Here is a 27,460-nt window from a genome sequence, read left to right as displayed (position 1 = left end):
GTCGGCGCAGATTTGCATGCAAATTGTTAACTCATTTTGCACGTGTCTGCGCCCCATTGCGAGTGTTTGTCTTGGCTTTAATCATGTCGCTGTCTATTAGGGTAACATGAGGGAATGTGGCTGCAATTTGGTACCAAATTAAAGCAATCAGCCAACTATAGAAATGAGCCACAAAAAAAAAAAAAAAAATAGGGCTAATGCGAGGCAAAATAATAGGGGGTCCCATTTGGATTTGTTTCTAGATTAATTAAAGCTTATTTGCGTGCAGAAATAATGTTGAGGGAATAAAAACTTCCCCTAATTGTGGACTTCGATAAAATGCAACCCTCGTCACATCGAATTTTAAATTAAATTTTCTGGGTTCCCCCTGTAAATGAACTGTAAATCGAATTTAATGCTTTGCAATTTCGCTTTGCCGTGTTTTCGGATTTTGTTTTTCGTTTTGCCAAATCATATCAGAATCAATTATAAAACTATTAAGGGTGGACCCTGCGATGCCCCGCCCCAATGCAATCCAGTCAGTCACACGCACCGGGCGGCCTTCACCACCGATTTGCCGCATTTTTCCACCCACAAACCCCACCCAACCTCCAACCTTCAACCCCAAACCAACCCCACCCACGGATCATACCGCCCAGCTGGACTGCTGGCCATTAAGCTTGTCATCAAACGTTACAAATTAATTACATTCGCAGCGAGAGAGAGCTCCCAGCCAAAGGGAAACGTTTGCCGCTTCTCATTTCTCATTTTAGTTCAGTTGAGTTGAGTTCAGTTCAGTTCCCCTTTTAGCCGGTTCCCATTGCTCTCGTTGTGTACGCTCCATTAAAACTAAAAAATGCAATTACATATAACGCCTGCGGGGCCTGAGCAACCGTAATAGGAATGGCGAGAGCACCAGAAAAACCAGCAGGAGCACAGTAACAGGACCAAGGAGCATCCGAAGGATGCTGGCGATGAGTTGATGGAACAACGTTAGCCAAGCGCTCATGGCCATGTCCGTGTCCTTCAGATGATGATTCCCTGTGTCTGCTCTGCACAGAGGAAAAGTGTCATCAACATTTAAAAAAGTATATCATAATATTATATGGTATTTAACATGGGAAAGATCAAAACTTTTATATTAAAGTACTTTTTATTCTCTTCGTTGTTTGAGATCAATTCAAATACAATTCAATTTCCAACTGCAGAACTTTGCAGGATTTTTGCTGTCTGTATGCTCTTTATTCCCAACTTGTTATTGGCATTGAGTGGACTGAGTTGTTTCTGCACAATTTTAATTGCATTTGTCAGTTGTTAGTTAGTAGTTAAGTAAAAATATTAATGCACTTTGTGGCCAGGAAATGAAAACCTTATCAGCTCTTTCAGCTGAAAGCATTGCCTTTGCAAAAAAAAGTTTATAGAACTAAAGCTAAAGGAAAATGGTATATCAGAATTTATGAAACCCACATCGTATAACTTAGTTTAGAAAATTTATTTTGTGGGATTCCTCAGTATTTTCTGGTTTAAATTTTATCAAGCCATCTGACGGATGGAAATCAAACAAAATGCTCATTTTTCTGTGGTTCTGCAGGGGATTCCTTAAATTGAATGAAAATAACTGGCACTATCTGGGGCGTTAGTCCGAGTTGCAGAGTTGCCAAGTTGCAAGTTGGTGCGTGGCTTCGCTTTTCGCTCAGATAAGAAGCGAGTGACATCCTTGAAGGCGATGACGACACTTTTCCCGTCTCCTGTTGCTTTTCCCCCTTCCCATTTTCCCCGGGCGATGTTCGTGTCTCTGTGTTTTTAGGAGTTTATTATCATTACTCTGCCATATGGTGAAAATATCCCACGAACGTTGGAGCAATGGGGTTCTGGGGGGATGGTGATGGTACAGGCTGACGTCAGCTAGAGAGACGCCACCAACATCATCATCATCATTATCAGGGCTTTCATCATTATCACCTTTCTCGTCGCCATGATTGTTGCTCTGTTTACACTCCCCCTCACATTTACCCTCTCAAATTTTCTGTGTCTGGCTCTCGTCATCATCATCATCATCATCAGTGCTATCTGCATAACTCGTCGGGGCAGTCGAGGGTTAAGAGGGCGTGGAGCTATTCGGGGTTAACTGCTAGCTTGCGTTTTCATGGTTTCAAAACAGTAAAATTTCCATAGGTGGAACTAATTAAAAACTACGCGCGTTGTTTCAGATAACTTGAATTATTTAAAAACAATTTTCATAACAAAATTTCAAAAACTAATTTGCATCCTTTTCTATCATATACAATAAGCCATAAACCACTTACAAGTTTCCAAAAAGTTTATAATTTTATGGTTCATTCATTTGATTGCTTACTGTAGTTTTAAGTGTGTGTTAAAGGGTGGCACGTGTAGAGCCAGCATGAGGGATAGGGTTTTCTAAAACGTTTTTGTGTAAATGTAGCGCAAATTTCGCCTCGAAACCTCCCCAAAACCTCCCTAAAACCTCCCGCCAGCGCACTCAAGTCTAGCGCGTGTGTTTTCATAATGCGCCATAAAGTATGCAATGTTATTTTGCGCTTGATGAATTTTTCCACGTTGCGCAGTTTTGCAATAACCACGGCACATCCTTACACCTTCTGCCACCCCCCAAGTTGTTGTGTGGGTAATAGTGTAAAGTGGCTTTCATGCAAAAGTGAATTAATGTGTATATAAGGCAAGAGACTAGACTTTCCATACGAACGAGAGAGTCTGCACACCAAAAAGCCGATCAAAAGAGCAACTTAAATCATGTTTTCTCTTTAGATAAATATTTAAATTGACGAATTTCATCTATTCCCAGTAAGAGTTCAACAAATAAGCTTTTACTTCGGATTAATTTCATTTAATTATCCTGAATATAAATTTACTAAAAGTCCAAACAGATTTGAATTAATAAATAATTGCCCACACTCAAACATGGATGTTCCTTTGCCCTAATTCATTATTCACATCCATTTACCACTAACTCTCACTCATTATTCATTCGCCTATCTGCTATTCCTCGCCAGTTATTTTACCACCTATTTCCAATAATCCAAATGCCACAAATACCGGAGATAAAGCAGCAAGTGGCACTCGTTTCCATCTACGAGCTCTAATTAATTTCCACTCCTGGTGTTTACCCCTTTGTCACCTCGTCTTAACCCATCCGTAATAGAAAAATTCAACGCGTATCTCCGATTCTCTTTTCCTTCTTTTCTCCAACTATCTGATTTTTTCGCTGGGTTTGGCTGCTGAAGCTTTTAGCATACATATTAGATAGAGTTTACACGTAAACGTACTTCATTATTATCCAGACGAGTGTGTCGCATGCTTAAATATGCCCGAAAAAAACCACCAGAGAAAACTTCACCCCACGGCTTTTCCCCTTTCGGGTTGGGAATCGTGGGCGAGAGAAAAAAAAATAAATACATTAAAATGCCAGCGGGTAAAATGAAGATACAAACAAACGCATTAATACGTGACGCTGGAACATTATTAGAAAATGTGTCTCGATGCTGGTTACTTCTGCTCGCTCTGCTTCTTCTTACCCACAGCTTCCGGTGCAGGACGAAGCCATCGAAGGACGAAGGACGCAGAAGTAGTGGAAGGGAGAGTACGTGCGTCTATGCTGAGTCCCTGGCAATATATTTTAGAATTATTCCCCATTTTTTTTCGCCACCAACTATGCGCGGTTTGCGCTCTAAGATAAGATGAGATGCTGGCTTGATAGAACTGGAAAACAAAATGGAAGTGTTTTAGAAAACAAAATTCTCTAATCTATTTAAAATTAATCAAAAATATATTTAGGAAAATAATAATTATTTAAAGTATCTTTGAACAAGAGTTCCTAAAAAGAGTAAATGTATGAACATGAGGAATTCCAATTTATATATTTACTTATGTGAATCACGCACCACAAGGCTTCCACTTTTTCTCTAGGAGTAGTCGTAGTTGGCTGTCTGTCGAACGCGTACTTTTAATATGAATTTAGTCCTTTAAGTCCCGCTTGTCTGTTCCGCCAAGCGAAAGGGGGCAAAGCCAGTCCCCACTTACCCTCGTCTGCGATGTCTTTGTTGCACTTGCGTTTTCTATGGTTTCCATGGGTTTTTCTTTTCTCTGCGCCAATTTTACTTTTGGGCTAGCCGCACGTTTGTTCAATATGTCAATATTACATGCAGAGTGGAGATCCCACGACTGCCCTCAACCTCTGCGCACTCGTCTCCGTCTGAGTGGTATTACTTATGCACTGAGCTAAATTAGAAGATGAAAACTATGGTGAAAATAAAAAATTAAAAATAAATTCAATAGCAGCATAGAAATACCAATTGATGGAAAAATTCTTAGGGAACTTAGTACTTGTTCATTAATTTTAAATTTCCATTAAGATAAAAATAGTTCTTCGAGTACAAGATTTTTCACAGTGCTTTGTCCTACTTGAAACATGCTTTTCTAAAGGATGGTATCCCGTTTTTCCCAATTTTTTTTTTCTTGCCTCGCCTTAAGTGACTTAATCAAATAACTTTGCATTCACTTTTTTTTTTTTTTTGCTCAACACTCTTTTTGCGCTTCTTCAGTAGTCTCTTCTCGCCTTTTACGGTGTGTTTTGTGCGCCATTAAACATGACTTTATTTTTGGCTTCGACATTTTTCTTCTCTGGGCTAGTGCCTCTTATTTTGGCAAATTGTCGCTATTGTATATCGAGGATAGTGGTTTTTGTTGCGGAAAGCGACACGTTGTTTGAGACATGGCATTAACTAGACTGTAAGAAAACGTATTGGTAAAGCTAAAAAAAGCACAAAGACTCTTTATTTTTTTGGAGTGATTTCATGGATTGCAATACACGATTGTTTAACTTTAAAAGTGGAGTAACAATTATGGCAACAAAAAGTTAATAACCTTTTGAAATTTTTACTTAGTTAGGCTTAAATTACACGCAATATAATACAATTTCGTTATGAAAATACTAGACAAAACTGTCTCAATAATAATTGGCAATACACTCTATATATTGCTGTAGTCATCAATATAAAGTATAAAATTCAAATATAAATATAGTTCGAGGAAGATCTAACCTTTTATTTATTATGATCATAACTAAACCAACTTCAAACAGCACAAATGTACACACTATTATTTATATACCAGGCCACAAAACATGTTTTTCAGGTCTTTCAAATAACCATCCTAAGCAATTCAATCACTTATCCTTTTACAACAACCCGTCGCCAATCCTTTGACATCGTAAAAAAGTCAGTCGCTTTCGACGACTTGTTGACTTTATTTTCTGCTGTTCCGGCGGCTTTTTCTAAGCCACTCCACTCGGTCTTCTCTAAGTCAAACTAACCGTTTGAAAATGACCCACAGAGTAGAGGGAAAGGGTAGGATTATAGGTATAGGCAGGAATAGCAAAACTAGCATATTTTCCAAATTTCATTGCCTACTTTTTGGCCATCTAATCACGCACGCAGAAGGAGAGGACCCAACGTACGAGTATGGCCATCTCAGCTTACCAATTCTATTAAAATTCTTTGCCGGGAAATAGGGTAAAAAGTGGAAAATGGGGAAGCGGGGGGACGCACAGAGAGACAACTACATATTAGAAAAGTATTAAATTACAGTAGGATGTCCCCCATCCCCATCCCCATCCCCACTTTTCGGTACACGCCTCTGTTTGCACAATGTCCTTGTCCAGGCCAAAGGAAAATTATATGTCCTAAAACCACCCGGCCCCTCCCCCTATTTTGTCCACAGTCCGGCAAAGTGTGAAGTCATCGCTTTATAATCAAGTTTTCCTTTCAACTTTTTCATCTTCTTTTTGGTCTTCTTGCCGCTTGGTTTTTCCTTCTTCTACGTTTTTTTTCCTGTGAGCATTTCCTCTCCATATGTTCGTTCAAATTGTCGCCTGCCTTGTGCAAGGATGCAAGGATATACATGTCGGCCAGGCTCTCTCCATCTTTTGGGTCCTTTTGCCGAACCCCGATGGCCGCCGCTCTGCTGCCCGCCTGCCATGAAAATTAAATTGACCGTAGCTGCTTAAAGTTATTAAAGTCGAAGGAAAACAAGGACTTAGGGTCCTGTCCCTCGGAAATGTCAGTGTTTGGACAGGAATAGTAAGCCAATGAGAAAAAGGTTGCTCTTTGAAGTTGTCGCTTGCTTTACTAGGAATTAACTTCTTAAGATGATAATTTGTTTTATTGGGTACTCATACTTATAGATATTTTGCTTTAAGAATCGTGGCAAAAGTGTTGAAAGTCTAAATAATAAATATTAAGTAAATAAATGGAAAATTTATTATATAAAATTGGTAATGTGAATGCAAAGAGTATTCAAAAACAAAAAAAGAGAAAACCCTACAAAAGTAGTGACAAGTTTCTAGCCAGGATTCACTTTGGCTCACTCAGCACTAAAGTGGGAAGACAGGACTGAATCTGAACGTCTTCTCCGGTCCTCAGCCTATGTTTAATGGGCTTTGGGGGGATGGGATGTGTCAACTGCTCGGTTGCGGTCTATTTGAGGCGACTCCAATGACATCAGCAAAGACAAAACGGCAGAAACAGAGAATGAAATGCTGGTGCAAATTTGTCAGCATTTCCTCTAGCATTTCCCATGGATATCTGGAGCAAAATGAGAGGAGAACTACCCGAGAAAATTCCAAATGAGTTGGCTCATCTCAGGGGGTTTGGCTGGAATTTTCTACCACTAAGTATGCTTCTTAAATATTTGTTGATGAGGCTCATTTTTCCCGTCATTGGCGTGTCACTTTCACTTTGCTCGCTTTGTTTACCTTTTTTTCTCCCCGGCTTTTCATAATTTAGCTTTGCATACTTTTTGCGGTTGGGTAACTTTGCCGCTGATTAAATCTGCACACACACAAGCTCAGAGAATTTTCTTTTAATTTTCCTTTTTTTTTGTTGTCTGCACTCGTTTCGTGTTTACTTTTAATTTGGTTAAATGAGGCATAAGTGCACACAGCAAAAAAAATAATTTTTTTGTAGGTGCGTTCAAATTTTTAATCAACTTGAGAGTAGGGACATCTTGTAACGGGAGAACATATGGAAAAAGAAAGTGAAGTATTATAATTTTACTGATATTCTTTAAACATTGCCTTAATCCAAATTTTTATAACTGATTAATGGTTTTGTATTTCTTTTTTGTCTTTACAGGTACGTTTATTCTTTATTAAGAAAAAAGATGTGAGCTAAGGTGTTAAAAAGATAAATAAATGTAAGTTGTAACGATTTTTTCATGTATGCAGTGACTTTAAGGGGTGTTGCCTACGTTGCATTGCCATTTTAAATATCACACAAATTAAATTTTTTTAACATATGGGCGGAACAATAGCTTTTCGACGTATTACTTATTTATCAGCAAACGAAGCATCGTGTCATTTACAAAGAGAAAGTGATGAATTAAATCTAGTCGTTTATAAATGAATTGCAGTCAGGGCGTGACTGGTACTGCATTCAGATACACAAATTACTGGATTAAATTTACTCAAGGAGCCCCAAAATTTCAGTCCCTTAAACGGGCTATAAGAGAAACCTCGAGCTGAATGCATTTTCAAGGTGCGACATTATTACCTTTTATTTTCCTGTTTACTTAAGCGTAGCCTTTGTTTATCACTTCTCATTCTCAGCTTTTTGGTATTCATATCACTTTGTTGCGATTTAAATACACTTTATTTAAATACTTCTGTTGACACCTTTTCGAGTTGTTTTTGTTTACTTATTTTTGGCTGTTATTTTTTGTGTCTGTGCCAATTTAAAATTTAATGGAAGCGAAAAGGTTTTTCATTGTCACACATTTCGTTTGTCTTGTTGTTTTTATTGCATACTCTTAATAAAAAGCGACTGTGATTTTGTGTTGCATTGCCGTTTAATTGTTAAAGATAAATGACTGAGTTCTGAATTAATAAAAAAAAAGGCTGAACATAACGTTTATTTCAATAAGGTTTTATAAAACGATAATCTCATTTAGGGTGCTTAAGGATTCGACTTCATCTCCGACGATTTTATAACATTTGTTTATACTGATTACACTTTGCTTTGACATATATTTTATTTGCGTTGTCTGAAACTCGACATTGGCTGGCTTCCAGTTCTGTCCAAAATATCCATGAAAACGTAAAGGTTTTGTGTTGCCTGTTTTTTGTGCATCACACGTACATACGTGGCGCAATCAAAATTGCATTTGATGTCATTGAATTGTCTGTTAGATGCATGACTAAAAAATGCGCCGTAAATATATGCGTACCTTAATATCAATTTAATTCAAATAATTTAATTTTCTTGCGCACGATACATTTCACGTGTTTTTCTTTTTAAATGTATTTGCTATTGAATGGAATTTAATCTATACTAATATTATAAAGAGGTAAAATTTGTTTGTTTGTTTGTTTGTTTGTTTGTTTGTTTGCAGGGAATAGGGTCCTGAACTACTGGTCCGATTTAAAAAATTCTTTCACCGATAGAAAGCTATATTATCGTGGAGTTAAATAGGCTATAATTTATTTTGAAAAAAATTAGGGATCCGTAAGAAAATTGCAATATTGTCGCATATAAAGTGAGTTGCTACCTCATCACACTGACAAACACGCTCCCTTAGCATTTTAACTCAATTTTTGTGTTCACTGTGAAATTGTTAAAAAAAAAAAAAAGAATTTTTATTCAATTTAAGTTGAACTGTGAAAATTATGTGGATCGTGCATTTGAGGATAAATTCACTACTTTGTCCATAGTCCAAAATGCTTAGAGGACGACGTGCAAACATTGGCCGCAGACATCCAAGCCAGCAACAAGTATATTCACAAAACTTAAGCGAAGAAAGACAAATGAGCACATGGAGATCATTGGCATCATTCAATCGCTTGGCATTCCAATATGACCCCACTGCGAACTACAGTGATAATGAAAATTTAGATATTGGACTATATACCGATATTGCAGTGCGTTAAAGTTTAAAAGAGAAACGGCTGGATTGTGCTGCGCAAGTGGAGAAGTCAAACTGGAAAAGTGTTAAATAACCATCTTTCTATACTTCCCCATATATTTGAAAAATGTTGCAACATTGACTTTTATGTTGTTAAATTGTGTTGGCCAGCGAAGCGGACACAGGCCCTCTAGTTATAGATAAATAAGAAGGATTGATGTTTCTTTCGTAATAATTCAATTAAAAGTGTTCTTTTATTTTAATTTGATTTGTTTTCACCCCCTGGCCTAAAAGAAAACAACAAAAAAAGAACATAATTGAAAAATCATAAAAAAAAAAAAAAAAAAGGGGAAAAGGCGAAAACGTAAATACAAATGGTATTCAATTCGTTGAGCAAAAATGTCAAACATTGTACCAAATGTCAATTAAACATTCGACGGGGAGGAGGACTGGGAACAAATAGATGGGTTAAAAGAGGGCCGGAGATAGGACACCCCAGTCAACAATCAAAATCAAATTGATTTTTAATTAATTTTCGCCACATTTTTTCTCTCTTTCTGTCTGGCTGTGCACCTCTCTCGCTCGGCAGCAAAAAATGTGAGAAGTGATTGAAGTAAATGAATGAGAATTGCTCTGAATTGGTTGACCAAACGACCGAGGTGGGTGGGTTCAATGGCGGCGGGTCTTGTCTTGTCAACTATTATAAATTCAATTTAGATATGCCATTCAATGAATGCCAGCAGGGCGAATGGACCAGCGAAAGACAAATGAATGCTGGCTGCCAGCTGATGAATAGCGAAATAAAAATTGGAAATGATAGTTAAAACATGGTTGAAGATGGAATTTTGTATACACTCGTATTGGTACACCACCAAAAATGGTGTAATCCGCACTAACTACGTTTTTTTCATAACCAAACATTCTGATAGTTTCTGTAAAATAAATTGTGGAATGTTTTGTATTTGTTTGAGGACGTTATCCAATTACCTGACAACCCTACCAGCCAGAGGCAACCACTCGACCCCACCGACTGACACACTTGAAACTTCAGTGCAACACCACACGTTGCCACGCCCCCGTTTGATAGTACGCCCCTTTTTGTCGTATCTGGTCGGGCACTTCACTTTAGTGTGAATTGCAAATGAAATGTATTGTGGTTGAGAAATGCAGTGCGGAACCCTCACGCGTGCAGGCGTTGACTTATCGTTATCGATAGGCCCTTGACAGGCTAAACGAATTTATTTTACAAAACAAAACCGTTGTCACCAGAGCTAGAGTTAACTGCAAAATTTATGAGGGGAAATAAAATGAAATATTGTAAGATGAAAATATAAATCGAAACATGACTTTTTAAAAAGAAATATCGTTACTTACAGTTAGCTTCATAATAATAATCATGATACCCAATCTATTAACGAGGAACAGGAAAATCACATCTGGTAGTTACCTAATGCATTAGTAATTTTAATTATTCACTGTCCCGAGAACATGCAATTTTAGTCTAGCTTGCTAATTGCTTAAGCATAAGACCGAATAGCTCAAGCAACTAAGCAGGGTTTTATGTCTCACTCTCCGTCAGCTCATTACAAAGTACGAAATATGAGGGGAGTGGGAAAGACAGGGCCAAGGAGGACCGAGCTGGCCAAAATGCAGTTAGGCAGGTCGTGGAAGCTTGAAAATATTTTTAGGCCAAGAACCCGATCACGCTAATGACGATGATGCTTGATCATAATGATCTCATATGGTTTTTGTTGCCATCCGAACGTAATTCGTGCGGTTAACGAACTCCCAATCAAAGTGGTTTGACTGGAATACAAAAGAGCTCCATGGGACAGAGAGAGAGAGGGGAGAAGAAAAACAGAGAGAGATGGAGCTCGACTGGCAGCTTTTCTGAATGTCATTGTCGGGGTTTTGCGAGAGCGGGAGATCACCATTTTCTCTCTCTGTCGGACGCGGTTTGCATAATTTTCTTGGGAGCTCAGCTTCTTCTTCTTTCTCTGTGCTAATTTCTCATGTGATCCGTGCAATGAACTTGTGAGCTAGAAAAAAATAAACGTGGAAAAATAATATAACCAAACAAACACAATCACGTGAGAGCAGCGCAACAAGAAACTACCGCTTAATTACCGATGCCATGTTGCAGCAACATGTTTACGGCAACAAGTAGTTGCTTCTGTCGGTTTGGATTTGTGCTAAATGCAGTTCTACCACTTGAAAAAAAAGTTAGTTAAAAATCAAAATGAATCATTGATAAGCTGAATAAAAATATATGTAGAATATTTATAAAATACTTAATACTCACCTTATATATAACAAGTAATAATGCGTTTGTTAATCAATTCACATGTATTATATATTCAAATATTATAATTTTCAAAAGTTTAAAACCATTTTTAAAGTGAAAATTAGTTATAAACTTTTTACTTCAGTGCACTTCGGTTTGCATGAACCGTTAGGTTCTTGTGGCTGCTTGGCAGGAAAAGGAAGAATGTTGTCTTGTGCCCATTTGGGTGAACGCAGTTGATAATGGTCAAGAGGATAATGACGATGGTGATGGATATTCCATTTATTGCCAACAATTTTCCAGTTTTCATAAATGGAAGAGGCCTCGGCTCCTCCTGTTCCCATCCCACTCCCATTTCCCTCACTCCCTCGTTCTTCTCGTGCGTGAAATCGGCTTTGCTTGTTACCAAGTATTACGTGTTTTTGTTGCGTTTTTTTTTCACACTCAAAAAGCTTCAGCTTTGATGTTGCGAGGTACAAACCTTACTTAATTTGTGATTTAGTGCGCTCCGGGTTTTGGCTTTATTTTTTTTGTTGCTGATCTGTTTCGTATTTTCCCCCCACTTTAGGCTTTCCCTTAACATTTCTCGGTTCTCGGCTTAATTTGTTTAGTCACACTTTGTTGAAGAAGTCAACAAACTCCGCATGGGTTTGCTTAATATATAATACTCCCGACTCGACGCAGTCAACGAAACTTTTTTCGTTGCCTGGTTTATGATCATTAAAATGCTTACAAGGCGTTTGAAACTTGTCATCCAGTTGTGTATAATTAATGAAGCTCATTTTGGTTAGAACCTTTCTACCCTTTCCATTTTTATGTTTCGCATTTTTTTTGTTTGGTGAAATTAAGTTAACGGGATGGTAGCTATATTTGTGTTGTATATCTGAGGGGTATATTTATTCCTGTTTATTATATAAGAAGCTAATTTAAATTTCTTTTGAAAGTTTCGATTGAGAGTTGTTTATATGCTGATACTTATATTTTAAATAATCCTATACTATTTTACCAAAATCAAGACATACAAGAAGATTAGATTTAAATATTCCATCAACTATTTTCCTTCTATTCGAATATTAGCTTGTTAGCCCAAGAAAGCTCTATAAATTCACTGAATTGTTTTGCCCCTTTGGACAACCTGTTAACGTATTGTAAGTCTCCGAGTTTTCCGCTTTTCTTCAGCGGAAGTGACGAACAAAAACAGTGCATACATTTATCTATGCAGCTCACACCTCCCACAAACCAACTAAACCAACCATCACCCACTGCCCCTCGCCCTTTAACCTTCGTGTGCGATTTTCTACAAAAGATAACTGCGCTTTTCCTTCAGCCAGCTGGCAATGCCGTTCTCTCAGCCATTATAAGACCAAGTCTCCATCGGAATAAAGCAACAGTTCGCTCTCTCACGCGGTCGCTCTCTCTGTTTTCGTGCCCTCTCTTTTATTTTTGGGGTGTGCCGCGGCGGAAAAACGTCAACAACAAGTGTTTTTCGCTCGATTCTACAAAACGAAATACTCTTCTACGCGATTCTCTTCTACGAAAGTACATTCTTCGGCGCACCACTTCGGCTCGGTTCGTTTTTCCTCGGCTTCGGCTCCAACTCCGGCCTGGCTTCGGCCCCACTCGTGTTGTTTTGAGCCCCATGCACCGCATAAGGGTTAAACCACATACTCTATTGCTGTTACTTTCGCACTCAAGAGAAAACACCCTTTCCCTCACACTCGTTGTAGTATCCAATAATGGACTGACAGACCCGACGAGACCACCTTATACTTATTCTACCATGGATTTGGCCAAGTTGGAAATCAGCTAAGAGAACATACATTCGAAGTCTCAGTTCGCGATGGAAATTTGAACACAACGGTTGTCTCCGCGCATCTCGTTTCCGTTTCGCTGTACGCCGTAGTCGCCGTTTTCGTGGTTTATTTATCGTGAATAAATTCAAGCTACTAGCTATTTAGTGTTTACCGCAGCATCCAACATTGTACAAGATTTGTGCCTCCCAAAAAAATAAATAAATAAATAATTAAAGATAAAATAAACAAAGAGTTTCTGAGAAAAATATACCCCCCGTAAGGAAAAATTGCTGGATGGATTGTGCGTGTCGTTTAATTGATTTCAAGGATTGCCAAATGGCAAAAGTAAATTGAAACTGTCGTCGTTGTCGTCGTGGTCCGGGGATTAAAAGTGCAGATTATAACACGCAGAAGGAGAAGAGCTCCCATCCGGTGTCCTCTCATCGTTATTGTGGCCGCAGTGTCACGTCTGGCAAAGAGATTCGGCTTAAATTTAATTGAAACCCAAAAGGAAATAATAATAAAAAATTAAAAATATAAAAAACAAAGGGTGTGCAACTGCGTCGACAGTTAAATCACAAGTGATTGCCCCCAATAAAAAACAGTGAAGTTCCACGCAGATTTTCCGGCACAATCAGCCGGAAAGTGTTGCTAATCTGAACATCATCAGCAACTATAACAACTATCGCAGATCCGGGCGCTAGCAAGATGGTGGTTTTAGAAACTGCCAGCGCCCTCCTGGGCGGACCATATGCACAGGGCGCTCCCGCCTTGAAAATGGTGCAGAAACGCTACATTGGATTACATCAGTGGCTGGGACCAATCCGCACCAAAGAGCTTAAGGAGCATATTGTAAGTTCCGCAGAACCCCAAAACATCTGTCGATAGCGAAAAGAATAACTGAATTCCGAAACAATTAAAACCACATGTCAAATAAAATAAAAAGGAATTGTTTCTGAAACAATTTCCAAAAAAGATAACTTAAAATTTCTTACGACCAAAAAAATGTATATTTTTACGTTATTCGAAAGTAAAGAACAATGAATAAATCCCCCTAAGTAGTTCACAGAGGGTAAAAATTCCGATACAAAATGTAAAGTACTTCAGAAACAAAGGAACTTGTAATACTAAAGTTAGTAAAATGAGTGGCTTTGTAGTGATTCACTGACGAAAAGTAGTTCAATATGAAATAACGCGATAAAAAAAATACATTTCGCAAGGGCTACGAACTGACACGCAGAATAATAAACAGAGATATCTTCAGAAAAGCTTTAAGAATAATTTTTTGAAATATAATTATTGGTGTATAGTCCAAATAAATAATAATAGCAATACCAAAATTTGTGTTTAATGTGATTCACCCAATTTTGAAGCTCTAAAACCAAATCCACTCCCCGGATTCACCAAATTTCAGTGTCTTGTAATTGTTTCCGTCGATTGTTTTCTGTGTTTGTTATTTGGTTGTTTCGCTACTCGTTCGATTTCTATTGCCGATTTCGTTTTCCGATGGGTGATTGATTGGCACATTGATTGATTATTTTAGTATAGAGCCAAATCCCTTTATTTGCGCCTTTGAATGGCATGCAACTTTTTGCATACTTATTTTTCCAGTGGGATTACACAGTCCAGTTGCAGAGACACTTGCTTAATCTTCGGGCCAAGACTAATGAGACCCGGCATTAGTTATTTTCTCACTGTGTGTATGCATCTTTTTTGCGTCTGACTATGGGTTCTATTTTCATTCTTTTTTTTATTAGATAACCACAGAGACCGAAAGGTAAGCAAAGAGCTCACTCTTGGCTTTAATTAATGTGTGTGCCTGTGTGCGTTGCTCGGTAAATTTATGGCCCAGGCTTAAATAGCATATGAATTATGCTTTAGGCCAGAACGCAAAGTGGGAGGAGACCATAAATAGAGTGGAGGCGAGATAGAAGAGAGAGAGAGTGCATTTTCCAATTGAGTGATTTATGCGCTTTGAAAATCCCTGTAAAGTGGGCTAAAACAGTATACTACGGAGGAGAGGCTCACAAAACATCATCATCGATGCATAATCACAGTGCACACTCGCTGTAAACAACGTTCGAAAACGTTGAGCTTGAGGTTTTGGCCCCCAAAATAGGCTAAATAATAAATGTTTATAATTTGTTAGGCATTGCCGGGCGGGCGGGCAAACGTGCTAACCTCAGCAGCGCCTCCCATTTCCATTTCAGCCTGCCTTAAAATCAGCCACAGATTACGTATTCGACGTGTGTTGCTGCGCACTCAGGTTTCCATTTCTCTAGCATCTCACAAACCGACCGAACTGCACTGAATGACTGACGCATATCAAAGTGCATAACCAAGTACTTAGTTATGGGCAGAAGGGACCCAGTAGTGGTTACATTCAACTGTTACTGGGCCCTCGACAGTTACTCGGGCTTATTGTTCGTTCATTTGGGGCAAGAAAGCAGGGGGTTCAAATGAGAGATGTCATTGTCAAGTGCCTGTGACACTCTGACGGTAATTAGATGGAAATTTTAGCCAAAGAACACGAGCAAACCAAACGGAGTGGTGTGATTTCGTTATGCAAATGAAAATGGAAAATGGATTTTATGGATCCATCCAATGGTGCTGCACTAAGTGCTAAGGAGAAAGCTGTGATCAGTGACTTATAATTACATTGAGCTGTTTTACCAACACTAACACTTAAGTGGTTTTTGGCCTAAAATCGTAGCTTTACATCCGAAGTTGCGAGAAGTATCAGTCTCCGTAGCTTTTTCTTTTGCGTTCCTTAATTTCCAGCTGCCTGGGCAACTTTTCAAATAGATTAACTTCCAGCCAGCCAAACTTCTCGACAACTGCAATCTGCTGCTCTCGTGTCTCCAGTTGACCTGCTTAAAAGGCCCACAGAACCGCAGAACCACAGGCTGCCTGGGGCAACAGCTGTCGTGGGTTTTAAGCCACCTCGAACCTCGAACCCCGAACCAATCCATTCCACTCCATTCCGCATCCAAGCCGCAACACCACACACCCCCTTTGGCAGTCAGTGGGTTAACCTCCACAAGTGGCCATGATTATGCCTAAGACGCTCCCTCGCATCTATTCGTCTTGTCTTGTCTTGTCCGACTGCAACTTGAAAACTTCACACAAGTTAAACACTGAAAAGTGCTCGAGGCGTACAGCAAGAGGCTTTTCTCCAAAGAAAAAACTTTGCTTTTGCTTGTTGCTGCTGTTGTTGTTGTTGGCCTTTTCTAAATGTCATTACATCAGTTGCCATCCCTGTCGCTCCTTTAACTCGGTTTCCATTTTCCTATTTTCTTCTTTTTAACTGAGTGCAACTTTGTTGAGCATTTCTCGCCCCCTTTACTTTACCCCTTTGACTGGAAATCGCTGCTGCGGATTCCCTCTATCTTTATTCGTCGGTAATGCTCCTCGGTTCTGCTCAAGTGCATTTGGATTATGCTAAAGCAAAGATATATATACTATATAATAGGGGGAGTTGTAGGAAGTGAGAAGCTCAGGCAGCGCAGCTCTTGCTCGGCGGTCCGTCATCAATTAAATCACGCAACTTTCTATGAAATTAGCCCGGCTCAGCTAAATCAAATGCGATCATGGCTCCTGATTGCACATTGCACAGTTTTCCCTGTGGTTTCAGTAATCTCAGCGCTTGTTCTCAGCCTTCCACCATAATCCAGAAACTGCAATCTTCTCGGTTATGACTGCACCATATGTTTAGCCTTCTTTTTATTGTGGATTAAAAATACCCTTTTATGATTGTTGTGTATGAATATTTACTGAGTTTTAGAGATGTAAAGATGTAGATTCTGGGATGATGTGGTGTATTCTTTCGATTCAGAGCGACTTGCCTTTACTATCAGTAAATGTATATTGAAAATTACGTTCTTACTTTTCTCATTTGCTCATCTTTCTTCGCTTGCCTTGCAAATTGCAATTTCCAAACATAATTTCAATTATGTGCCGGCGTGTGTGAGGGCCAATGCACATGTGTCTATGGCTCCACACACCTATTTGTGTGTGTGTTTGTGTGTGGTGGTACCCCTTACCTTGCAACACCTGGTTGTTGGATGGTTGAACGGTTCGGTTTGTTGTTATATTTCTTTTCGCTTATATTGCAACTTTTCGTTTCTTATTTAGCCAGCATTTGTGCTCGGCTGCAGCTGCAGTTCAGTTCTCCTGCACTGCACTGCACTACTTCCTCTCATTATTTTACACCCTTCGTAAATTAAAAGTTAATAAAAACTCACGAGCAGCTCTAATTTATTTTTAATATTTATTTTCATGTTGGCTGCGTTTTAAATTACAGCCGAAGAAAAATGTATGGGATGAGGGAAAAAGAGCGAGAAGCAAACTGTATTTATTTCAGTTTCTGCTTTTTGTTGCTGCGGTGTTGTGCAGATTTTATGCATTTTTAATAAAGCGGGCGAGGGGCGGGGCAGAATTTTCCGTTGGCAGCGGTGAAAATTGCAGCAAATTAGGTGCCATGGATTCCCATTCAGCGATGGCGGGGGAAAGCTCAGGTGGATGGAAGATGAGACCGAGACCCCGGTTTTCCCCGTCTCTCATACTATCCCTAGATATTTTTGCGATGTGTCGAAGGAAAACTGCGGCATTAACGACTTTATGTGCAGCTATGGAGCAGTCGGAAAAACTGGATGGCAAAATGCGGGGAGAACGCGAAGACGAGGGAGAAAAGATTGTGGATAAGTTTGGATTTGATTCAGTTTATTTAAGTTTTTATTTTTTGCCTTTTTTGGTACGTGGCTTAGTTCAGATTTGGTTTGGTGGGTTTTTTCATTTGGCGTGCAGGTGAAAACTGGAGCAAGTTTGAAAAGGTGAAATTTGAACGGATGCAAAAGAAAATGATGAAAATAAATGTTTGATTACGGGCATAATTAAGAACATTACATGTGTAAAGCAAAGAAGGGTAACAAAGCTACAAAATAGAGTAGATTTACTATCGCTTTTCTCAATTCTTCTTAGCAATAACTTCATTAAAGTCCAGCCATGTTCACGAGTTTCCCCAACTACATTGTCATCTTTACGAGTTTTTGAGACTTTGTGCCCCTAATGCAACTATCAACTGCATTCGCTCCCTGTTTCCACCTGTGTCCAAGGAGTTTTTATTTTCCAAGTGCAGCGCACCTTTCGAAAGAGTTCGATAATGAACTTAACTCAATCGCAATATCAAGTCATTTGAACTGCACGGTGCAATCAATTGCAAGTCATTATGTAGTTTTTGTCCACCCACGGAAACGAACTGGGGGGAATTTTTTAATTAATTTTCTGTCAACGTTTGCAGAAAAATAGTCGAGAAGAAAATCTCGGAGAGAGGACAAAAAGTATCCAAGAGTCCTTCTTTTTATTTAATTGCGACCAAGGTCCAGTCACGTGTTTCAATTTCGATAAGCGAGTGGCGAAGAAGAGGAGCAAACAATAAAGTTATTAACGACATGTGTTGTCTGTCGTCGACAAATTTATACCATCATTTCCCCTTCCTTAAAGAGTTTTACGTACAACATCTTGATCTTATGACTTAAAGTGATGAGTTGCTTAAAGCAGAAATAAGGGAAACATTTAGGGAAAAGGATGTTCAGAAACTTTGTATTCTTCAAAGTAAAGTTATATATTTTTCCCCAAGTGCACTCGGAGTATAATCCACTTCTGTATCTGTTCTACCTTCGCTACTTTCTGACATTCCACCATTGATATCTCGTGACGTCGAAACTGAACCGAAAACTGAAACTGAAGTTCAGGTGGAAGAAGTTGTGTGTGTTTTGGCAAGTCAGCGGTGGCTCAGCTTCAATTTTCCACCAGCCACCGGGTTTTGGCACATGAATTTGAATTCAAAGTGACAGCTACGAAAACTGGGGAGAAACACCGAGAGATAAAGAGAAAAAAAAGAGAAGCAATCTTGAGTGAAAAGTTTTTTCTCCAGCTCAGACTGCAAATTGGGTTAATTAAAAACTGCTCGAGGTCATACGTAAGTCATAGCCAAAAAATGGGGGGAAAATGGAAACCAGAAAACCAGACAAAAAAGAACGCTGCTAAAAAGATGCGACAAACTTTTTCAATTAAACTTATTTCCCATTTTTTTTTTCGTCGCTCATATTTTGCTGCCACTTTTTCCAGCTGCGCTTTAAACGTTGACAAAAAAGCGTCACAAATTGAATTTTGATCGATATATAATGCATAGAAGCGAAGGATGAGTTCTTCGAGGATGGGGAAAGAGCTCTAGGCATGGAAAGCAAAATGACAGCAAATTAGCAGAGGCATAAAAAAGGTCGCACCCAAACTGGAAAATGGATGAAAAAGTGAAAAGATGAAAAGTTTCTTCTTCCTTTTTACGCGCGTTTTCAGCTCGCTTTAAAGAAGTGCGAGATACACACAGACATGTAGGGAAAATTTAGATAGATAACTTCAAGGCTCCATGACCGAAGTAATTGGTTTATCTCAGGGGAAGAATTGTTAATTCTAGGAAATGTTGTTAGTAATTCAAAGCAATTACCAGGCCTTTTAAAATATCTAACTTCTTGATGTATTTCGTTTTCCATTTAAGTTTACTTATTAAATTATAGCCTTAACTTATCATAACAGGTATCATAAAATTCAATATATCTTACGTTATTCCATATTTCAACAATCACAACACTTAACACCTTTCGCTGGCGTTTCGCCCGACACTAAATAAAAATTCCTTTGCCACTCGCAAAAGCAAAACATTCCCTTCAACAATTTCAATTTCCCTTCCACTTTTTGCCTCTTCAATTGAATGTTTGACACATAAAACGCCGGCAACGAACTCCTCTATTAATTCTGTTTCTGCTATTTTTCTCGGTTTTCAATTTCTCTATTTTGAAACACGTTGAGCAAAATAACAAAAAAACAAGAAAAGTGTGCGAGTAAAGAAGAAAATTCACGCGCCAGTTTATTGAACCGCACACATATCAATGGTTGGATGGGGTGGCTTCAACGAGAAAAAAAAAACCGAATAGTTCCTTTCTGACATGCAAAAAATGTTTGAATGAAAAGTAAGCAAAAGTAGCCGCCGATTCCTCCTCCGCCAATTTTCCGCTGCCCCTAGGAAAAGTTTCCCCAAAGAGTTTTCCCCTTTCCGCTGCCGCAGAGAGTGTCATCCATCTGCCGCGCCTCTACAAATGTGCGAGCATGTTACATGTGCTCCTTCGAACGTTTGTCTGTATGTGTGTGTGTGTGAGTTTTCCTCTTTCATCAAATGCTGGGCGCATCATTTCCCACCCATTTCCCCCAACCAATTCTGTCTGTGGGTCTATTTGCCAGCCGCTGTTGCATTTCAGTCTCTGTGCGCTGCATGTATAAATCGATAATTTTCCGCACATTTGAGCGGAAAATTTCGTAGCCAGGCTGCAGCTCCTGTTCCCCTCATTTCCTTTCATTTTTTGATTTTTTGTTCGACCCTTCGGGGTTTTATTGCGGTAAAGCCCTTAATATTTAACTATTTAAATGGGGAAAAACTTCAAACTTTAATTTCGAAATAAATATCATAAGAAATTTCTTGTTTTTTATCTAAAATCAAAACAGTGTTCAAATATTTCTTATCGGTTTACCGCTTGCATTTATTAAATTCCTAACATGTTTGCCATTTGTTTTAGTCCAATATTTCTCGAATCCAAAACATTTTATTTTCATAAACCCTCTGCCAGATTTTGTGGCTCACTGAAAGTCAACGACCTGTCTTAAAGTAGTTTACTTTTGGCTGTGTGCGTGTGCTGGCCGGCTTATAAACACGTCCGAAGTCAGCTGCTGCCGGCTTAAAGTTCTTTGGCCCATGTTATTTGAATGCCACCCGTCTCTCGGTCAAAATCATATGTGTGTTTGGCCAGTGGCTAGAAAACCATGTCGGAAAAAATATTATGACTTCATTTCTCGGGATTCTTTTTTGCTGTCTTGTTTATTGCATGATGGCCAAGAGCTACAAGTCAGTAAGTCAATTGTCAACACTTAAGCGCACTGTTCTTTTCTCCACTTTTTTTTTTTTGTGGCAACACACTTTGGAACTGGTTTTTCTCTGTATTTTATTTGATTGTTATGATTATTTGAGCATTACAAAGTTGACTAAACTTTGGGCTGATGACTGCGGAATGATTTCATTGTAATTGTTTGGAATTCGAAAGCTTTCCAAGTAGGACAGCAACAATTTAAAAGGTTTCTAATTTATGAGATATTTATACAACAATGCTTACTCGTTTTAGCTGTTAAATAAATTGTAAACATGTCAGTGGAATTTCAGAAATACAATTTAATCAGTTGAATTATCAGACAATTATTCCCGCAAGTTATTATAATTGTTCATGAAAAAATTTATTTAAACCCAAATATTGTGAGCGAAACATTATTTTATTTTAGCTGTTACAATGTGTAGGAATTAAATAAGTACATTTTTGTGAGTTCCATTGTTTTGTAAACATTTAAAGAGTATTGTATTTTATGCAAAAATACTGGCATCGAATTAATAACCATTATTTATTAGCAAAGATTATTGTGATGATTTATTTGTATGAGGGGACTTTATATATATTACAAAAGTTCAATTGGGTTCACATTTTTCTCTTGTTTGTTTTTGTTTTTAATAAGTCTAAAGGGACAAGTTGTCGACCCAATTATGACGGCAATAATGACGACAGCCACAAGAGCTCAACTCGAGAACTCAGCCAAACACAATTATCCGCAAGGGTTGGGCTGCATGGCATAAAAGTGTATAACAATTAAACATAAAAATGTGAAATGATAAACCCGCTTTGGTACAAATAAATCGCAAACGCTTCGTCTCGCTTCTGGCCAGCCATTACTTTAATTAGTCAAATATTTAATGCACTTCTCTGTGCGCTGGCTCCGCTTTTCCGTTCCTGGTCTAAACCCTTTTTAGCGGGAATCCTGAGAGCAGCAGCACAGGGAATAGAAGGGAAGTACAACAAAAAGTGGAAACATTTCCGGCTTCCGCCAAACTGTTTCCTGGCCAACGATAAAATACTTTTTTATGCCAAAGCTAATGTGTGTGGGGAAAAAAAAAAAAAGCGGAGCGGCGGGGTTCCATTTGAAAAACCTCTCGAAAACGGAGCCGTTAATTTGCGCTTTGCCTTTTGTGAAAATGGCACAAGTTTCGGTTTATTTTCTTTTTTTCCTTCCCTTACATTTTGGTACTGATTTTTTTTTTTTCTGCCATGGTTGTATTTTAAATTGTCTGCACTTAAATTGAAATTAACGAGGCGTAAATTTTTTGGTATATGATAAAAAAAGGATACAAAAGTAGGATTTTTTTTAGGGCCGTTGCCTTGGTTTGATTCCTTGCCTTTAATTGGGCACTAAGTGTGGAAATTTAATGCGTTTCATGTTTGGGGGAGAAAAAGGGGAAAATGCCGAAAGAGCGAACCCAAGAGCTGTCAGTAAGAATTATTGTGCCTGTAATGCAATGCGTGCTGCAAAGAGGGCTGCCCACCGACAAGGGGCGTGGCACATTACACCCACACTCTCGCAACGCAAACACACACTCACACAGAGATACTGGAGACGCCGCCGCCGCCTCAGTGGAAATAAAAAGCCGCAAGGATTTATCACTTTGGCATCGCTCTCATCCCCAATCCCTTCGCTCCTCCAGTATCTTTTCTGCACTCGCTGCTCCTTTGGACCAAGGCACAGCCACATCTCATGCTAACAAGTTCCCCCCTCAACCTCAACCTCGGCAGCCCATCGCACTAACTGACTCTTGTGGCTGGCTTGCATGCAAGTTACTTACCTTTGGCTGGGGCATCAGTGCACTGAAAGAAATTAACTCAGTCTGGGGATTAAATAAAAATCAATAAAAAAAATGAGATTAATTATCTTAGTTTTTAAATCCCCTAACCCACACAATTTTGCTAGTCATCTGAATTTTTGTTAAATACATTTTTTTTTCTGTGTAGCAAACGTGGAAGCGAATGAAGAAGGCCAAATGGAGAATGTTCAGGGGCGGGAGCCAGAGTTTTGTGGGTGGAGATGGCAGCTTAAAATGCTCTTCTCTGCCATCTGTCGTAGCATATGTAAAAGGTATTATGGCTAAAAGCAAAAATATTGCATTCGACAGTGCAATTTGTTAGCTACGACTATTTGAATGATGTCGATGCGGAAGAGGGGCACTGGATGGGGATTGGTCGGGGATCGGAGATACGGTTTGCAGCCGAGAGATCTACGGGGCAAAGTTGGCCATATTGAGTTAAGTGCGTTTTGGATTTGATTTCGGTTTCCCCGACTTGCTCTGTGGAGTGTTTGCTTAGCTGCACTTGTGTGCTGGTGGCCATACTGGATTGATTGGTAGTTAACCCATAAGTCAGGGCACAACTACACATTTGTTATGTGGCTAGATATTGGAGTATCTAGGGGATAGTATTAGGACGGTAATTAATTCATTGTTTTTGTTCAGGTAGTATAGAAATAAATGGAATATTATTTCAATGTTTATAAATTGAAAGTGTCACCTAAAAGAACAACTAGAATGGCAAACATCCATGTTCATTTTTGTTTAGCGTTCTTTGTGACAAGTATCTGGCAGATACATTTTGCCTGAACGTGCCCGGTACAGTGAACACGGTTCGTTCTTCTGCGAACTGTATGCCGGCTACGTGTAACGTGAGTTGGCCAAAGTATCTGACAGATACATATGCTCGGGCTGCCTACCAACTGACAAAGAGTCAACTTTTCAGCCTATGCCCAAACGTGCCGCCGTGTGAAGCGCGTTTGAAAAGTGTCAAAGTATCTGGGAGATACCGCTTGCAGTCTTCTGCTTCTTTTTCCATGTCTTTCGCAGCGGTAAATGTGTCACGTAAGAACAATTATGGAAACTCCTATGGACGAACAAACTGTGTCACACGTCAGCCAACTGAGTGAAATTGTCGTAATTCATAAATGGTCTAGGGAAACCGGGGGAGAAAACTCTTTTGGAACCCTGAGCCATCTATCCACCACTGAGCATTCGTAATGAAAATCCAATCTCATTGCATTTAAACATGGAAGCGCATAGTGTGGGAAACTTTCACCCAGAAAGTATCTGCGCATCCGCCTGTGCACAATTATTTATTGTGGAAAACCAGGCGGAGAAATGAGTTCTACGTGCTGCGCCGCCTGCAATTGCAGTTGCAATTTTCCATTTGCAATTACTGCAGCTCCCATTCCCAGCATGATCAACAGATCATTAAGCATTTAACCCACTTTTCCCCGCTTTGTTGTTCTCATTCTGCGAATTCTAAGCTCAAAAGCCTCATTTCCTCTTTGAAAATGGCTAGGAGGAAAATGGGGTTGTCAAACGGGGAAAACAAACAATTAACATTTCATGTTCGAACAAATTTCAGAGCATTTCGCATTGCGCAGTAAGGGGAAAACGATTTGCGGCAGAGTGCATTTCCCGGGGAAAATGGGAAACTAAACGGGGGGATCGGGTGCGGGGAAGTGTGCGGAATATAATCCTCTGCAAGCTGCTGCTCATCCGAGCAATTCATAACTTTGCACTTACAAATTATTTAAGCAAATTATGCGCCTTCCTAACTTGCTGCTCCTCCCTGCGTTGAATCTACTTCATCAGCCGCTTAGTAGCCAAGAGCCTTTTGTAACGGGCGTCCTCTGCTTTGCTGCTCACTCCCAAACTGCCCGACTAAATTTTCACTCGCATTTATAATCGTTCAGAGCCAAAAGTGTATATAAAAATGAGCAGAAGTGATGGAGAACTTTGGCGTGGAGTGGGATGATGGCTGTTGGCAATTTCTGCTGGCACAAAAAGCTGTAATCCAAAAGTTAGGTTCATCTAAGTTGGACTTAAAGATGAACAAAGTTGAATAAGCTGCCAAAAATAGAAAAATTTAACAAATATTAAACTTGAGCTGATAATGAGTGTGATAAACTTTGAGATGCTGAATTGCGTAGAGTATATTTAAAAATACGAATGTGCAAACAAGAATTCTGGTAGAAAAACAACATATTTGGGTACTCCCTTTTATATGTACACTTATGTAGCACTTATCTAACTTCAGCAACTCGAACATATTGCTCATTTTATCAGTCAACCACCAAGAATCCCTATGTCGCCACCACCCCGAAACCCTTTTCGACAGATTTTGCGGGCGAAACGCCTTCGCTGACAAGCGTGTAATCTCAACATAAGTGGTTGAGCAGTGGCAGCCACCACAAAAAAATTAAATGAAATAAAATGAGAAGGCGGTCCTCAGGCTCTAACCCTTTCTGGGAAAAGGGGAAAGCGATTCTCGCACACGTGGCCTAGACACGTGTCATGTGGAACTGTTATCGCGAGGACTGCAGGCCTACGAAGCGGAAACCCCCAACCCAAAACCCTTACCCATGTGTAGAATAGAACGGAGAACAGAGCTTGATGATGTCTCATAAAAATTTACTCACTCGAAGATTGCAATCGAATCAATTTGTGTGAGGCATATTGAAATGAAACCCCACGGGAGTGGCGAGCATATCGACGGGGTTTTACAATCGTTGTGGAAGTGCTATACAACAATTCCAGAGTTATTATTTTTATCAAGTGAATGGGGTTGGGACTTCCTTTAGATACGTTAAACCAACACATAAAGAGCTTTAAATATTTTTTAAATTCTACAGAAAATATTTTATTGAAATGTTGCGAGAAAAAAGCGGAAGTACGTATATTATGGCACGCATAATAAGTTAGTAACACAAAAGATATACAATTTTTAATTCCATTCAAATATTCATTCAATAAAAAACACATTTCCCCACATTAAAAGATTATTTGAGATCGATTTTTTGCGTTTCTAGAATACATTTCGGAGTGGTGCATCAGATAAATATGATTTCCGTGTCACGTGCACGAGTCTCTGTTTGTTTTTCGCCCGGTCCAACCCAACTCCCCCGATGCCCATATTCCTCCATCAATGACAAATAACCGAGAGGAACTCCCCCGCGTTCTTCCGAATATTTTCTTTCCTCCCTTCGCACAGCTGTGAAACATTTTGTGGTCATGTTGACAGAGACGAGGAGAGGGAAACCGAGGAGGGGGAGGGAAAACTTGCTTTGGGGAAAACATGTGTGTGAAATCACTTCAAACTTAGTGCAAAGCCAAGCCACCCGGCAAGTGTATCTGATAGATACAGATAGAAAACATATGATGCTCACTTTGGCCACCGCACAATTTATATAATGATGTCGCACTTTTGCTTTCGGGGGAATATCAATTTTGTTTTTCTTGTTGCTGCCTGCCGCTCGCCAATAACTATTTATTAGATACATAGATACATTGTTGTATCCGCTGCGTGCCTTTTCCTTCCTACTTCTACTTTGGTTTTGACTTCTCTGCGCTCTGTGCTCTGCTGTACTGTACTGTGCTGCTCTAAAATGCAATTTTATAGCTGTCAGGGGAATTTAACGCCAAGCGCGAAAATGCCAAAACCTTACATTGCCCTGCCCTGCCATGCCCCCTTATTCCGCCCCTCGTGTCATGTTGTGCCTGCCTCCACTTTTCGCCCATCGCTTGTCTTTTGTTTACGCTGCGCTAGTTTTTGGCTAACGATAAAGTGTCAAGATATTCCTTTTTTCACTCCATTGTTTTTTTCCCCTTTTTTCGGGGGGCGGAGGGGAAGGGACGACACTTGCAACAAACAATTTTCCTTCCTTTTTTTTTCTTCGGATGTTATGCATTGCGTGCAGAGCGTAAACAAAAGGGAGAAAGCAAAAAATGGCCAGCAAAATAAAAAAAGGAGAACCTCCGAGCCAATATAGAAAGAACTTTGCTTCGGAAAAACCCCACATCACCACCACCACCACCACCGCCCCATCTATGAACTCTCCGCACTGCGTGTGCAGATAATAAAACTAAATAAATTGATGGTCTTTGTGCAGAAACTGACAAGTTGCAGGCAACTACGAAAAACGTTCGATGGCCATATTATACATAGATGGATACGTGTATATATACTCACTCGCATAGCGGAAATATTCAAACCGAAAGGCAATAACAATACACAGGAGATAGCCCAGATAGATACACAGATATTACTTAGCTAGCTGCATGGATGTCCATGGCTCGAATAGAAAGTAGATGGATAGCTGGGGATGCCGGTCATTTATCATCTCCAAACAAACGGAAAGCGCATTGCAGGACTGAAGGGAATCGGGAACAAAGGAGAGTTCTTGGGGACAATAAGGTGAGAAAGCTGGGATTTCAATGCTAGATTTAGCAGGCAAAAGGAAATTTAAGGAAGTTTACCAGGAAAATTAATATAAATTGGTTGTTTAAATTGAGTATCTTTTCAGGGTAGATACTTTTCTCCTCCCCATAGCTTTCCTTAAAATAAAAAACCCTTCTGGTAGCATATTCCACACCAATTATGCTGTAATCTACCCGATAACCCAATTTTATTTCAAGGCCAACAGAGGCAACTGCTACCAGTCTATTGCCACACCCCTTTTGTTTCCACCCACGTTGTTT

At 39.4% G+C, this 27,460-nt stretch overlaps 1 protein-coding gene across 8 annotated transcripts in view; it reads left to right on the top strand.

The window, feature by feature from the left end:
- The window catches only part of LOC108099274 (maternal protein pumilio), a 172,258-nt gene that overhangs the window by 69,707 nt on the left and 75,091 nt on the right, over positions 1-27,460 (top strand). For 3 of the 8 annotated variants that reach the window (XM_017202662.2, XM_017202659.2, XM_017202661.2), the window contains exon 1: positions 13,011-13,839. The exons of the other annotated variants lie outside the window; for them this stretch is intronic. In XM_017202662.2, coding sequence (XP_017058151.1) covers positions 13,696-13,839 — 144 coding nt within the window. In that variant the 5' untranslated portion in view covers positions 13,011-13,695. Of the gene's footprint in view, positions 1-13,010; positions 13,840-27,460 lie in introns of those variants that run through there. 8 annotated transcript variants of the gene reach the window in all.

Source organism: Drosophila ficusphila, unplaced genomic scaffold (assembly GCF_018152265.1).
Source record: "Drosophila ficusphila isolate 14025-0441.05 unplaced genomic scaffold, ASM1815226v1 contig_791, whole genome shotgun sequence".
Taxonomy (NCBI): domain Eukaryota; kingdom Metazoa; phylum Arthropoda; class Insecta; order Diptera; family Drosophilidae; genus Drosophila; species Drosophila ficusphila.
Note: the sequence above shows the minus strand (reverse complement) of the source record. Positions and strands in the feature narration are given on the sequence as shown.